Raw genomic sequence first — 16,754 nt, 5'->3', positions numbered from 1 at the left:
GATATAGGTAGGTACATTAAAAGTTATTTTTAAGATTGAGCCAATTTCATTTAAGGTAAATTGAATTAAAGGAGGATTGTCAGTGTAAAAAATATCAAGTGCAACTGTTTACTAAAATTAATTTTAACAGTTTAGCAATCCCTAAATTATAGCCAATTTTATTTTTAAATAGAATTATATACATGCAAAAAATGTTCATTAAATTTATACGGCTGCCCATCTGAAATACATGACTCTCAATGGCTTACAACACTTAAACATTACATAAATCAGTTAGTTTGGTGGAGTGGTTAAGACACCAAGCTAAAAACAGAGCAATTGGGAGTTCTGGTTCCATCCTCGGCCCAAAGCCACCAAGGTAACTTTGGGCCAGTCACTTTCTCTTAGCCCTAAGACGACAAAGGCAAATCACTTCCAAAATTTTGCCAAGTAAACTGTAAGGATTAGCCCAGGTAGTCACCATGAGTCAACTACTCATGTAGGTCATGAATTTATTTATTCATTTTATTTATTCAATTTTTATGCCGCCCTTCTTCTTATGAATGAATGACTGAATGAATGAATTGTCAATCAAAAGAATGACCTAATGAACAAAACTCCCTTTTAATGACCCAGTAGTCCCTATTTTTGTGTAGAGTCAGGATGAATGTATGGAGCTGAGCATTTACTAGCCAGATGTGCTTTTCGACAATCACATGGAGTTTACAAGCAGACATTATTTGTTTGCGTCCTAGGAGAGAAACATCTAACACTAACTGGGATTGAACTCTCATCCTTCTGAGTGGGACACAAGTGGTCTTCACCACTAGGCCACCAGCCTGCTTGAATGAATCAACATAAAAACCATATAACATCAGCAACCGTCAAGGTTTAAGAAACTAACAAATATAATCAATATAACCATTGAACAGATTTCTATTGTACATCTGTAACCAGTATATGTTAAAAAAACCCAACCCAACAAAGACTCACCAGGTCTGTCTTTGCCTGTGCCTTTTAATTCAGCAAACTTTTGTATCAGACTTTCAACTGTTGTGTTTGCCATGTTTTTTCTAAATTCTTCATGGACCTTTCAGGGAAAAATAGTTCAGCTGAAGATTATTGAACAATTTTAACATGGCAGAAATTTAAAGATGAAAGAAAAAGGCTTTATGTCCAACCCACGGACCATGGGTTGCATGCAGCTCTAGACAGCTAGTAAAGGGACCCCACAAGATAATAATGAATATAAAAACAAAGGAAATGTTATTTAGATACAGTAATTATATATACAGTATTTTTATGCAGCCCAAGACAGTTCTTCTTCATTCAATGCAGCCCAGGCAAGCTAAAAGGTCATAGTAATCAAATATGAAGGATTTATTCAGAGAAATGGTCTCTGCAAATATTCTGAATTTATGGTATTTTGCCTTCAGTTTCTTGCAGCCTCTGTAAAAGACAGAGCCAGGCAACTACATTCTCTATTTTTTAAAAAATATATTATTTTTCTTTTGATCATTAACTTTTGTTTTCTCTTCTAACTCTTAGAGATGGCCTTCATTTTGTATCTTTTTCTGTATCCTTGCTGTTTAATTTAATTCAAACATGTTGTTTTCCAGTTGATATTTATCTTTTCATCTTTATACACCTTTTTGATTTCTTCTTTTGTGGAAGTCTACATTTTCCAATTTCTGTAAGTATTCTTGAATATTTTATATAATTGAAAACCTTTCCCTTGATATGGAAATCTTCTAAGAATTCTAAAAATGTTATAGTGTATTTGATAGAAGTAATATTTTGGCGCAAGTATTTAGAAAGGTTAATTTACTGTATTTTTCAGAGTATAAGACACTTTTTTGAGATGAGAGAAAATAGGGAAAAAATCTACCTACCAGGTACAGTGTTCCCTCGATTTTCGCGGGGGTTACGTTCCAAGACCTCCCGCGAAAGTCGATTTTACGCGAAGTAGCGGTGCGGAAGTAAAAACACCATTTTTGGCTATGGACAGCCAAAAACTACCCCCACGCACCCTTTTTCAAGGCAGCACAAGGAGCCGGGCTTGAAATTAGGGCAGGGAGCGATGAAAGTGGGAAGCCGACAAAGATTGCTTTGAATGTCGGCTGTCCCCGCCCCCCCCAGCGCCTCCGGTGTCCTCGCCGCTACCGCCCGATCCACTCCTCTCACCGGCTTTCTTCGGACACAGGTCATCCTGCAGCAGCGCTGGCGGCCACCGTTCCCTGTAGGCACCCGCCCGTCTGCCATTCGCCCACCCTCCCACCGTTCGCCGCTCGCCCCGCCTGCCCGCCCGCCGTTCGCCCGTCGTTCACCCAGCCACCCGCCGCTCGCCCGGCTGCTCGCTCACCGCTCGCCCGTTCGCCTGCCCACCCGCCGTTCGCCCGGCCGCCCACCCGCCGTTCGCCCGCCCGCCCACCCGCCGTTCGCCCCGCTCGCCCACCCGCCGCTCGCCCGCCCGCTCGCCCGCCCACCCGCCGTTCGCCCGCCGTTCGCCCGCCATTCGCTCGGCCACCCGCCGTTCGCCTGTCATTCGCCCGGCCACCCACCGTTCGCCTGTCGTTCGCCCCGCTCACCCGCCGTTCGCCCGGCCACCCGCCGTTTGCACGGCCGCTCGCTCGCCGCTCGCCCACCGTTCGCCCCGCCCGCTCACCCACCGCTCACCCGCCCACTCGCCGCCCGCTCCACCTCTCTTTCTCCTCTGCTGCAAGAGAGGCGGGACAGGCATTCTCCAGAGGCTGGTGGGTGCACGGGCCGGCGTGCGCTCTTCCCATCTCCCTGCCTGAGCGCCCGCCCGGAACAGAGCGAAGGGTTTTCTTATTTTGAATGTTCCGGGCGGGCGGGCGGGCAGAGAAAGTGAGAAAGAGAGTGAGAGAGAAAGAGGGGGGAGAGCAAGAGATAGCAAGAGAGAAAGAGTGAGAGAAAGAAAACAAGAGAGGGAAAGTGAGAAAAAGAGAGAGAGCAAGAGGGGGAGAGATAGAGAAAAAGAGAGAAGGAAAGAAAGAAAGAGATGAGAGAGGGAGGAAGAGAGTGAGAGAGAGGAAGAAAGAGAGAGAGAGAAGAGTGGAAGGAAGAGAGAGAGAAATGATAGAAAAAAGGGGGGGGAAAGAGAAATGAGAAAATGATTGAAGCAGAGAATGACAGGAAAGAAAGAGAAAGAGACAGGGAAGTGACTCTTGGTGATGACGTATGACGTCATCGGGTGGGAAAAACCGTGGTATCGAAAAAAACCCGTGGAGTATTTTTTAATTAATATTTTTTGAAAAACCGTGGTATAGCGTTTCGCGAAGTTTGAAGCCGCGAAAATTGAGGGATCACTGTATTCATCTGGCTAGTGTTCTTAGTCTGTTCAGCTTCAACACATTATTTTATAATTATGGTAAGGGCTGAAAAAGCCTTTTTCAGATGGAGTAAGAAAACAAGGCTATAAAGACTTAGGGCAGGAAAATCTGCTTCAGAAGGAGTTAGGAATAAAAATAAATGCTGCAAGCCAGAAAGATTGTTAGGGCTAAAAAACCTTTTTCAGATGTACTGTAGTAGGAATGAAAACAAGCCTGCAAAGACTTAGGACTGGAGAAAACCTTCTTTAGAGGGGGGGGGGGGGGAGCTTCAAAAAAGCTACATTAGAAGTAAAAGAGGTACCCAAATTTTCAGCCTCTTTTAGGGAGGAAAAAGGTGTGTCTTATACTTCAAAAATATGGTAGCTAACTAGATATGGTTTAAATATGTTTTTGCTTATTTGCCACTGTAGTGTTATAATTAATAAGAGGCAGCAGCTTCATTTACCATGTTTGAATGATTGTATGATGAAAGTTTATGTTATGCCATAATTACACTTATAGATAGAAAATTTCCCAGTGATCCAAAGGAAAGAATCACACACTGGCTTCTGTCTCAGATGTTCTCTAAATATAATCAAGAAGCAATCACTAGTATTGCAAACAACCAAAAATATAACAATTTAATTATGCCTTTGAGAAAAATGCATTATTCACATTTTACTATTATTTATTGATAAAATATTTTGCTCCATTTGTAAACTTTTTTCTTCTTATTCTAGATACAAAAATATTTAAATTTAAAATATCTGTACATTGAATGATAAAAATATAATACAATATTTATAATTATAATGCAATATTTAAAAATTGCATTACAGTTCTCCCATTTAATCTTCCTAAATCATTTCAAACAAATATTAAGTACAGTTCAGAAATAAAAGACTCTTCAATTCAGAATATGATTAATGAAACACAATCAATGACTCACCTCTCCAATCTGTAAATGAATTTCATTTATTGTACTTGAAAAACATTCTATAATCTCTTTCATATGGAAGAGATGCATTTCTTCAATATCTTGAAATTTCTATAATATAAAAAGATTTCAATTTAATGCTAATGAAAAAGGTTTATTTCAACAATTCTTCTCAAAAAGAACATTAATACATATACAGAACAACTTGCCCAGATATAAAAATGTCCCCGGGACTAGGATTTACGTGCAAACATTTCTCCTGAAACCCAATTACAAATAGTTTTTATTCAACCTGGATTTTGTATTTAATCAATAATAGGGAGGGTTCAGATTTAGATATGCTTGAAATAGACATTTTGGTTCAGTGAATTTACATCATGATAACTATAAATTTAACAAAGTGGAGATAAAGCTTACCTTGGAAGTTTCATTCATCTTTTGTTCAAATTCAGATTTTGCTGCAGCATATTTTTCTACATATAATTTATACATTTCAGTAGCTTTCTTGGATTTTACTGCCGCCTAAATAAATCAGAGGAAGAAGATATTTTACTGTAAATTTAGTCCCGGCTAATTTTGGAAACAGAATTAGCCAGGATTGGTTGAGAGTTCTTGCTACTGCATAGGGATCCCAGAATTATAGATTACTCTGGAACAGAGGTAGATGTCACATGCTGTAACAACTGGCTTGCCCAGAACTGAAAATGTGAGCACACATGGCATCAAAAACCCGGCAATTATACAGGACAGTAATGGCTAACCTTTTCCAAGTGCACCTGCATCTGAACACCCAAAATGCAATGCATGTGCGGTCTCCTGTGTATGCACATGCACCCCCTGCGAATGTGCCCTGCCCCTAGCATGTGCATGTGGGGAACCTACACACACTCTCCACATGTGTGTGGCCTCACACACATGGGTCGGGCCCCTACTCCTTGCTCTTGCACACATGGCCTGTTGTATGCCTCCCGGCGCATGTATGGCAGAGACCAAAAGACCAACTGGCTGGCGGGAGGCATCCATGCTTCCACAGCAGAGCTGAACTGGGGCGATGGCTCACATGCCATCAGAAAGGGCGCCGTGCGACACCTCTGGCACACCTGCCATAGGTTTGCCATCATGGATATAGGACATGATAATGCCAGGATGGGTAGGTGGGCTCAGCCGCTGGTCGGAACTACCAGTGCGCCTGAATCGGCCACAGCCCACCACTGCCCCGGTAGGTAAAAACAAAAAAACATTCTGGAAGAAGGCAGTGACAAGCAATTCTCTACTATTACCAAGAAAAACACATTTGAGTTCAAGCAACCTTTACCTTTCCTTACATGTATTCATTGTCTCTCAAAGTAAATATCAATTCTTACCATACATAACAAAACATCTAATGTTTGAATAAAATATATAAAACAACTTTTTCCCCCTGTAACAGCCTACATAACAGTTTTATTATAACATATGTGAGAAAATGATTGTTCAATCAATTTTTTTTATTCTCATTAAAAATCTGTAATCTCAAACAGAAATAAAACAGCCACACAGTTTAGGAGAAATATAAGTAGAGTACTCAAAGTGAAATAACTTCTGTTCCTTTTTTGGATTTCAGATCAATAATGGCCCTGAATTTTTTTAAAAAAGCATTTCTAAAATTTATCAAAGCTGAACAATTTTGGGGTTTGGTTTGGTTTTTTTTGAAATTCAGATTATGAAATACTGACTATTTTAAGTCATTTGACTTATACAGTCACGAGAATTGATAGTACAGTGGTACCTCGAGATACGAGTTTAATTCGTTCCGGACCTGGGCTCTTAAGTCGAGCAGCTCTTATCTCGAACGACTTTTCCCCATAGGAATTAATGTAAATAATTTTAATTGGTTCCAGCCCTCAAAAAACTCACAAAGTTAGTCTAAATTATGCAGAAAGACATGTTTTTAATGAAGAAATGTACATGTACATATAAATGAATAATGAAGTTTCTTTCACTTAACTTGTAAACTTTCTTAAACTTTTAAATTTACATATGTTCAACTTCTCTGCCACCCAATCCTGTAGGACAGAGGTCCCCAACCCTTTTTGCACCAGGGACCGGCTTTAAGCGATCAAGAGAGGAATGGGTGAATGAATGGACGGAGGGTGGGAAGGAAGGAAGGAAAGAGGGAAGGGACAGGAACAGAGGAAGGAAGCAAGGAAACTTATGAAAGGGGAGAGTAAGAGAGGAATGAGTGAAGGGAGGGAGGGAGGGAAGAAGGTGGGAAGGAGAAAGAAAAGAAGAAATAGAGGAAGGGAAGGTAAAAGAGAGAAAGAAAAAGAGCAAGAAAGAAAGAAAGAAAGAAAGAAAGAAAGAAAGAAAGGGGGAAGGGACAGGAACAGAGGAAGGAAGCAAGGAAACTTATGAAAGGGGAGAGTAAGAGAGGAATGAGTGAAGGGAGAGAGGGAGGGAAGAAGGTGGGAAGGAGAAAGAAAAGAAGAAATAGAGGAAGGGAAGGTAAAAGAGAGAAAGAAAAAGAGCAAGAAAGAAAGCTGCAAGCACCCCCCCCGAGCCCCCCAGGCCGGCTGCAACCTTTTAAAACACGCGCGCCGCTTCGCAGCTGTCTCCTGAAGCCGAACGCGGAAGTTAGCGTTTGGCTTCAGGAGACAGCTCCTTGGCGTTTGTATCTCGAATTTGGGCTTGTAAGTAGAACAAAAATATCTCTCCCCTCCCAGCTCTTATCTCGAGTTGCTCTTAAGTAGAGCAGCTCTTATGTCGGGGTTCCACTGTATACATTTTCAGGAGACCACAATACAACGTTTAAGTCAATGTTTTACCTTTTGGGGAATAGAGTAACAAAAATGATACATTTCCGCTTAAATGTTTGCTAATGTACAATTATTCCAGTAACCATACAACATCTCACACATCACTAATATTGTCTCACCTAGAAAAATTATATGTAATTTTTCAAGCTGAAAAATGCAAAAACAAAAGAAAGGCTTTAAAAAGTTACCTTGTCTATTTCTCTCTGTGTTGCACCTTCTTTTTTCAAACGTTCTTGTTCCACGCATTTTGAATTATAGTTTTCTTTTGCTTTTTGCAGTGCCTGGGTAATACTCTGAAAATTTTGAACTGCTTCCAAAGTCCCAGAAACCTCTTCCTTAGTCTATTAAACATTAATACAGGTGTAAAATCCTACCAATTCACTATTTTATATAAAATAACACTGGGGAACAATTTGTAACACAATTTTTGTTGAGTTTGATTTCTAAACTTTTTTATAATTAATTAGGCATGCTGGTTTCCAAACTGTAGTTAGTTTTCTTCTACCACATCAAGTTTTTTCTCTACACCTTATATATATAATATAGTTAATTAGGCAACATGAGCATCAAACTGCATTTTTTACATAGCCATCTTGCTAACTTCCCAGATAATCTTGGTGCAGTCAGTGATCAGCAGGGTGAGCAATTCCACCAAGATTTGAAGGTCATGGAGGCATAGTATCAAGGTAGATGGGATGTACATATGATGGCTGACTATTGTTGGAGCGTCAAGTGAGAATGTCCACAGATTAAACACTCCAGAAAAAGCTATAAGCAATTTTTTTTACCTTAATATGTATAATTACCTTTCGATAAAAATCCAACTATTTAACTTGCAGTAACTATTACAGTTTTTGTATGAATAAAATTATTCTTTGTAAACAGTATATTTGGTACATTTTTACTTTACTTTTCTTTATATGCACAATTTGTATGACTTTTGAAGGTATCCTGCAGCTTAAAAAGTTGACATGATAGACAAAAACCGTGGTTAGTTTTGGATCCAGAAGCCAAAAGTTAGTTAAAAACAAGTCACTGATTTAAGACAACAAAATTGCTGTTCCCCAGTGTAATTAAAGAAAAATTAAGAATATAAATATAACCTTTTTATGAGCTTTCATTTGTTCATCTCCATATTTTTGCACTTCTTTTATTAGTTCTTGCAGCTTCCTAACAAGTTCTAGATGACAGTATGCTAGCTTTTCGGTTGATGATTTGAAAACATCCCAGACTGGTGCAAATGTCCTAAGAAGTAAAAATAACAATAGTCCCATACCAAAATCATGTGAAAGTAAGGTAATATATTATGCAAACTTTTCCTACAGTGTAGCATGTATTTTTAAAAGATTCCTGTTTAATTATTCTAGATGCAAATATTGTGCTTAGTTAGCCATCTAAATGTGAATAAGGTTAGAGATGGATCTAACTCTCAAGAGTCAAGTATAATTGTCATAGATACTTACTGCAATTCAACATAATTGAATTGTATTATCTGATTGTATTATTAAACTGAAAAAAGTATCATTCACATGCTTTTAAAATGTGTTTACATTTATAGAATAGAATCCACAATAGTTACATGACTTAAATTCAGCAGTCTGTTGGGGATATGGTAGAACTGATGTTCAAAGGTTTTCAAGCAGAGTTGAGGAAAACAAGATCCCGTTAACTTCATGAGGTTTAGTTCAACCTCAAGAATAGAGTCAGATTTTTTTTTCTTTGTGGAACTTAGTATGTATTGTATTTCTAGCAAGAATTCTAGCACTTGTAGATCTCTTTCTTCTAAGGTTTCAGACAACCACTAAAATATAATATTGAAATTACAAAATTTTATTGGGAATATATTGAGAAAAGCAGAAAAGCCACCCCAATGCTTTCAAATGGCCTTGCAATTATTTCTGATATTAAAACAGGATACGGATCTGTATTGCTATTAGACTGCATCAACTTACCCAATTTGTGAATAGTTGCTTGCTGATTTGGCGAGCTTTGTCATTGACCTTGAATAGGCCTCCTCTATTGTAGCCCTATTAAGAAAAAAAGAATACCCTTGTTTTGTTTTCTCAACAAAGTACAAAATCTATACTGTTTTTAGAATAATTAATTAAAACAGTAATCACTAATTATATTAGTTCAAATCTTAATTGAGCTCAGTTAGAGGTAGTTTGGTGTAGTGGTTAAAGCATAAAAGCTAGAAACTCAAAGACCATGACTTCTAGTTCTACCCGACGACACTCAGCTAGTAATCTTGGACCACTTACTTTTTCTCTCAGTTCTAGATAGGAGGCAATGACAAATCACTTTGGCAAAAACCAACAAAACTGCAGGGTCTTATCCAAACATTCTCTAAGAATCATACATAATTGAATGGAAGAAAAAAAATTGAGATCAACATTTTAACAACTGTAAATTTCCAAAGTACTAACATGCTAGAATATTGTCATGGCCATGAAAAAAAGCCTCAGTTCTTTGTTTAAATGTATAAAGAAAAAAAAGCTTTGTCCTAGAATTTGAATGTTCAAAAAATTATTTGCTTGCAAACAAAACACCAATCTGTTTTCCCCCCTCTAATATCTGTTATTATGTCATCATGGTTTTTCCTCATAAAATTAGGCTTATTTTGGATTATCATGGTTGGTTACATAGTCAGCCATATTATTTAGACTGGATTTGGCATTTTTATCCACCTAGCAAATTCCTCCCAAAGACCTGGGATAGGCAGATATTTATTATTAAAGGTATTATCGCAGAATGTAAGTTATTCCAAATAAAGCTGCCTCTTATATTGACTGATGGTGATTTTGTTATTGCCGATAGTATTCAAAAGATTCTTTAGATATTTTGGGATTGAATCTAAGGAACCTATTACTATTAGCATTGACTTTGCTACAATTGTCCTTCTATTTGCAAATCTTTTTATTTTGTGATTTTCTCATTCTGTCAGGCCAACCTTGGACTTCACATAACATTCTTTTTCTTCTTTTTATGTTCACAACAATTGCCAGTTTTTTAGCTTGTGTTGACCTTCATACTCACTGGGTTCTTCCTAAGAACCTAGCATGCCATAATCTATTGGCATATTACTGTGATGGTGAACCTATGGCATGCGTGCCAAGGTGGCATGCAGAGCCATATCAGAAGGCACATAAGATGTTGCCCTATGTCAGTTCCAGCGTGCATGCATGGGCTGGCCAGCTGATTTTCGGCTGGCCAGCACAGGCCATTTTGCCCTCCAGATGCTTCAGAGAAGTTTTCCTGAAGCTCCAGACTGCCCAAAAAAATGCCCAATGGAGAAACTGGAAGTTCAGAAAATGCACTTCCGGTTTGCCTGTTGTGCTGTTTTTTGCACTCCGGAGGGTTCAGGGAAGCTTCCTTTTAAAAATTCTGTATTATCTTATGGCTGTGCGCCACCCTGTGTCCGTCAGGAGAGGGGCGGCTTATAAATTTGAAATAAATAAATAAATAAATAAATAAATAAATAAATAAATAAATAACCCCCAGGGTGAAACAACAACAACAACAACAACAGCACAATGGGCAAACTGGAAGTTCTTTTTTTTCTGAACTTCTGTTTTGGCTGTTTTTTCACATCCCAGGCTTCAGTGAAGCCTGTGCGCATGCGTGGAGACAGGAGGGATTGTGCACATGCATGGTGTGTGTGTACATGCGTGGGGGAAAGGGAAGAGGTGTGGGCACATGCATGCATGCTAGCTCACACACACATACCCTTTTGGCACGCAGACCAAAAATGTTTCGCCATCACTGCCATATTACATGTGCATATCCAAGCAAATCAATTTCCATCTGTCAATTGCAAATCCAAGTTGCTTTCTGCAATTGGCAGATGGAAATTTTCTAAGTACAATCCAATTTTTTTTGTTATGCTGGGGGATGGGGGGTGAGGGAGGCAAGATATCTGTGCACTGCTGAGCCTTTCTAGCCCCTTCATTTTCTGTGTTCCCATAGTCGTAAAGGCAGACATGCTGTCAAGTGCCCAAATTTCAGAACATAAGCATGCTGCAATGGTTGGAACTTCAGGAGCAGCTTGCAAGTCCCTGCGTTCAGGCCCATCATAATTTTTAATGGTCACTAAACAAGTGATCATAAGATTCGAACTATCTGATCATTTATATGTTGGAAATTAGAGTGTTCCCTCAATTTTCGCGGGTTCGAACTTTGCGAAAAGTCTATACCATGGTTTTTAAAAAATATTAATTAAAAATACTTCACAGTTTTTTCCCCTATACCACGGTTTTTCCCATGTTCTACAATGGTCGGAAGTGTTTTACAGGCCACAAAACACCTTTCCAAGATTGCAGTAACTCTGAATGGTCATTAAGCAACCAGTGGCAAGTTGTGGATTACCTGTCTAAAACCAACAAAAGTCACTATGCCCTCCAAAATGTAGCCTACTTTTTTTAAAAAACACCCCACTTTAGCAAATATTTGCAGTTACTATTTCCTGTATGTGACTTTGATCTCAACAACTGGTTCAATTTTTAGCACGTAAGAATTAGTTAGCATGAAATGCCATTGAGTAGGTTGCTTCCTTTATTGCTTCCCTAGAAAATGATTTTGTCTTCCCCTCCTACTGCTAGTCTCAATTTTGGCAAGCCATCATACTTCTATCTTTTGCTCTCATCACTGCCCAAGTATGTTTTTCTTCTGCTTGCTGATATTATTTCAAGGGAAGAATCACTCTATTTGGTCTAGGTTGACTGAGTCATTCTTTCTGCAGTCCCCTATGTTTAACAACCATCTTGCAATTTATAATTTGACGATATGTTTCTTCTTTCTCACTGTCCAGCTTTCACAACCATATGTAAGATTATTTTTAAAATTCTGATCTTTTTGAATGGAATCTAAGATTGACATTCCCTCTTCATACTGAACTTTTACCTGCACATTTTAAACTTAGGTTTTACTTTAGCAATAAGATAAGCCTTCTTTCTTTGGGGCTAATAAGATATTATAATCTGCATATCTCACTCATTATGCTTTAAACCTCCAATATTGATTCCAGCTTTCATCTCCATCCCCATATTTTTAATAATATGTTCACTGTGTTAGCAAAAACTTCAGAAGAGAAGGATTTAGGGGTAGTGATTTCTGACAGTCTCAAAATGGGTGAGCAGTGTGGTCAGGCGGTAGGAAAAGCAAGTAGGATGCTTGGCTGCATAGCTAGAGGTATAACAAGCAGGAAGAGGGAGATTGTGATCCCCTTATATAGAGCGCTGGTGAGACCACATTTGGAATACCGTGTTCAGTTCTGGAGACCTCACCTACAAAAAGATATTGACAAAATTAAACTGGCTACAAGAATGGTGGAAGGTCTTAAGTATAAAACGTATCAGGAAAGACTTAATGAACTCAATCTGTATAGTCTGGAGGACAGAAGGAAAAGGGGGGACATGATCGAAACATTTAAATATGTTAAAGGGTTAAATAAGGTTCAGGAGGGAAGTGTTTTTAATAGGAAAGTGAACACAAGAACAAGGGGACACAATCTGAAGTTAGTTGGGGAAAGATCAAAGGCAACATGAGAAAATATTATTTTACTGAAAGAGTAGTAGATCCTTGGAACAAACTTCCAGCAGACGTGGTTGGTAAATCCACAGTAACTGAATTTAAACATGCCTGGGATAAACATCCATTATAAGATAAAATACAGGAAACAGTATAAGGGCAGACTAGATGGACCATGAGGTCTTTTTCTGCTGTCAGTCTTCTATGTTTTTATGTTTCTATGTCTAATGTTTTGCCCTTGAGGGGCTTTTTAAACATACTGAAATTTAAACTACGAAAATGCTGAAACTGTGAATAAGAATATTTTCCAATAGCAAACAGTAAACAAAACACCCACTGCACTGGCTCCAAATGTCATGAGGCAAAGAAATAACACTGTTAGTTTGAGAGTTAATTATTGTCCAAAGATAGAGGATTTGATTGATTGGTTCAATCTCCCCATCCCACCCCACCCCAGGTGCACGTATGTGTATTCATCCATTTATTTCCTACTCATTTATCTTAAACTCCATGAAGAAATACTGGAAGATTCCTCTTGAAAAAAATTCAGGCTGCCTTTTCTAACCTATAATTTTTTCACACAAATTATTTTTGGACTTTTATCTGTCTTCTGAAACAGTTCTGAGGCTCGTCTATCAGATATTGTCTGGTCAAAGATAGTAGCATGGAAAGTATGTAGATGATTTGATTATTTGTACTTGCAGCTGAGAGAAGCATCTGGAACATGTAAAGCATGTGGTGGGAAGTCTCCACAAAGCTTATCTAATTCTTAACCCTCTAGGTGTGTTCTTGGTTTCCAAGAAACAAAATACCTGGGATTTAGAATGGATACCCTTGTTAGACCAGATTCATTACTCTAAAATAGAGGTGATTCATCTGGCTAGATATCCTAAAAGGAAGAAGTGAAAACCTTCTTAACTTTAAGAAGTTAAGTTTGGAGTTATTATAGATTGTTAGGGTGCCAATCCTTATATAGGGTTCCCAAACTTTCTCAGTTCACCACACTCCTAGTATTATAATAATTCTGTCATGATGCTCTTAGGCCAAATGAATTAGCTAACAATTCTGTTTATTAAACAATTAGGTCAAAAGGATAAGTATTTATAACCTAACAACTGTTTCAAAAAATAGCACATATAAATTCTTTTTAAAAATATTTTAATTTCCTTCTTAAATAACCACAATTACTTAGTAACAGATGTACTTCTTGTTTCTCATTCTCAAATCTGGAATTGCATTAAACATCACCACACACATTTCCTGTTCAACACTGATTTTTGTCACAGCAGTCCTGAAAACCCAGCTTCACAAAAATATGACATTGTCAAATCCTGCTTTAAAGTCATAAAAGTTTAAAATATCCCACAGTTCCCCCTTTGGTTTGTTACACTGCTCCAAGGCACTGAGCTGCAATTTAGGAATCACTCTTACAAATTTAATAATTAATGTAAATAGTTCAGGGGACAGAGGAATATTAAAAGGCATTTAAGTATTTGAAAAGTACATTGTGTAAAGACCTTGGGTTGAAAGGTTCCAGATTTAATTTACTTTTTGTTTTACAAACAGTTGTAAAACAAAAGATGAGCCAAGTGCCACATTCATTACTCAGCCTGTGATGTAGAAAATTCTGTCCAAACATTTAAAGGAAATTATACCCTTCAGAAATCATATATATTACCGTCAATGTGTGAAATAGGTATTTTATAGAATTCAATTCAATTCAATTTATTAGATTTGTATGCCGCCCCACTCCGAAGACTCGGGGAGGCTCACAACAATAATGAAAACAATATAACAGTAAACAAATCTAATATTAGATATATAAGAAAAGTATATAAAACCCAACAATTAAAACCATACAACACATACATACCAAACATAAAATATAGAAGCCTGGGGGAGGTGTCTCAGTTCCCCCATGCCTGGCGAAATCCACAGAATGAGAGTGAAGGGGGTTGGTTTCCAAACATTTATTTTCCATGTTAGGTAACATCTTCAGTGGAGGTTAGGGAATGTCAGTGTCAGTGTACCTGTTTATAAGGGCTTCGTATGGTCAGTAGGTCTTGTGATAGACCAGGCGTCGGCGTGTCAAGTGAGGGTCTTATGATGGATAAGGGGTAGGCATCTGTGAGAGTCTGACACTGACATCCCTTAAAACTGTGTTGCCAAACCTATGGCATGCATGCCACAAGTGGCACATGGAGCTATATCCGAGGGCGCTTGAGGCATTGTCCTATATCAGCTCCAGCGTGCATGCGCACACTGGCCAGCCGATTTTCAGCTTTCCAGAGGGGATAGGCCTCAATAAAAAGGGCGGAGGTGCAAAGAGCTAAGCCAGGATCCATCCAGTATTCATCTGTCTCATTCGCTGCCACATGTTCACTTCCGCCCATTCACCATTGCCACCCACAGCCTGTTCACCACCACAGCCGTGGCCCATTCTAGAACAGTTGATTGGCATCCCCATCCCCCATCGCAATATTCACTGTATAAGATGCAAAGACATTTCTACCCTCTTTTTTTTGGGGGGGGGGAAGTGAGTCTAATTATCTTGCTCAAGTTACAGATGCTATTCCAAATACAACTCTAAAAAGAAAACAGTTGGAGCTGATACAGTTATTTATATACTATCCAGTTGTACAGATTTCTGTATTAGAAACTTCTAATTTTACTTACACAATGTTATTTGAGGGAGATGAATTCTTCAGTACTATGTAAAATAATTAATATAAAAGTCTATGACTCAATTTTTGCAAATATTAAAAAAAAAATCCATTTATGAAACATTCTTGAGGACATGGTATAATGAAAATAGTTCTTGGTACTTATACTAATTTCTTGTACACTGGAATTTAATTAAGGGTTAGTCTAGTCTATACTTGCCTTTGTTTGGACTTTCAAAATTCTTTGCCACTATGGTAGCAGATACGTTGGCCTACATCAGAAGATTTATTATACAGGCATATTTTAACTAACTTATTTCAATTCTTATCAATTGCTTTCAAGTCAGTTTTGACTCCTGTACACTATTGGGACAAATTCCTGCCAGTTTTCCAAGCAAGATTTCAGAAGTGATTTGCCACTGAAAGAAAGTGAGTGAACGAAGACCACCCAGCTAGATTTATACCTAAAACAGGGCTAAAATTCTCCCAGTTTCTAGCCTGGTACCTTAACAATTATACCAAACTGGTTCTCTCAAATATTTAAATATACAGTATTATATGAAAATCCATTCTTAATATAATAAAAGAAATAAAGATGCTAACAATATCACAACTGAAATCATAAAAGATAGACAGGATTGCTTCAGAAAGATATTTTACAAGGAAATAACCTTCTCTCTACCCAATTTTTATCTCCTATCTTACGAACTGCAATAGTTTGGAGACTGCCAACATATTCCACTGTGATGTGTGCACTGCTTTTATATCCAATGTTAGAAAACTGAATGTCTCAGGTAATCAGACATCCAGTGAGTCTTACAATACTTCTTATATAATATCTTCTTATGTAATATCTCATGGCAGAGACATAAATTATATTTTTACAAAATCTGTTGACAAAACCTGTTCAGTGTTTATAATTTAGCAGAAGAGAGCATAGAGATTACAAAAAGTAGCAATCAGTGGACAGTCATGTGGCTTTGCTTTGTTTTGAAGAGATGGAAATCAATTTCTGCTGAGAACTATTCTCTTGATTCACCTCAAATTTCTTATTTGGCATTAGTTTCAAAATTTAGCAAACAACAACTGTGAACTAAATTATATAAGTAGTCCTTCCCTTACAAAACGTGTTTAAATTTTGTTTTAGAAATATTTAGCATAACATGTTAGATTAAAGTCTTAGTAGTTTGGGTGATAACTTTGTTTTTTAGTTTATTAATCCACATTTCATTTACTTTAATATATTTTACAGAATTTATTTCTTCAAAAGATTCATAAAACAGGAATAATATGGTAATAAAAATATGGATACACGTACATACATAATATTTTCTATTTAAATTGTTAATGTTAATGTAAATTTAAAAAGAAAATAAAAAAGAAAATAATGCCAACAACTTCCAATCTCATCTAAGAAGATCAGCCTGTCCCCCAAAAGCCCCATTCATCAAATGGGTAAAAGGAAATGGTTCTTCGCCCTAGTTCTATGACACAACAACAGAAAAAAAAGACTCACTCTCCA

General features: G+C 37.8%; 1 protein-coding gene across 2 annotated transcripts in view; it reads right to left on the bottom strand.

Moving 5' to 3' along the window:
- The window catches only part of FCHO2 (FCH and mu domain containing endocytic adaptor 2), a 75,313-nt gene that overhangs the window by 44,353 nt on the left and 14,206 nt on the right, over positions 1 to 16,754 (bottom strand). For both annotated transcript variants that reach the window (XM_070743139.1, XM_070743138.1), the window contains exons 3-8: positions 8,996 to 9,070; positions 8,147 to 8,288; positions 7,232 to 7,384; positions 4,666 to 4,770; positions 4,261 to 4,359; positions 973 to 1,069 (exon numbers count right to left, since the gene is read on the bottom strand). In XM_070743139.1, the coding sequence (XP_070599240.1) occupies positions 973 to 1,069; positions 4,261 to 4,359; positions 4,666 to 4,770; positions 7,232 to 7,384; positions 8,147 to 8,288; positions 8,996 to 9,070 (671 nt within the window). The remainder of the gene's footprint in view (positions 1 to 972; positions 1,070 to 4,260; positions 4,360 to 4,665; positions 4,771 to 7,231; positions 7,385 to 8,146; positions 8,289 to 8,995; positions 9,071 to 16,754) is intronic.

The sequence above is a fragment of the Erythrolamprus reginae genome, chromosome 2, assembly GCF_031021105.1.
Source record: "Erythrolamprus reginae isolate rEryReg1 chromosome 2, rEryReg1.hap1, whole genome shotgun sequence".
Taxonomy (NCBI): domain Eukaryota; kingdom Metazoa; phylum Chordata; class Lepidosauria; order Squamata; family Dipsadidae; genus Erythrolamprus; species Erythrolamprus reginae.
The sequence above is the reverse complement of the archived record's forward strand: the minus strand, read 5'-3'. Positions and strand labels throughout refer to the sequence as shown.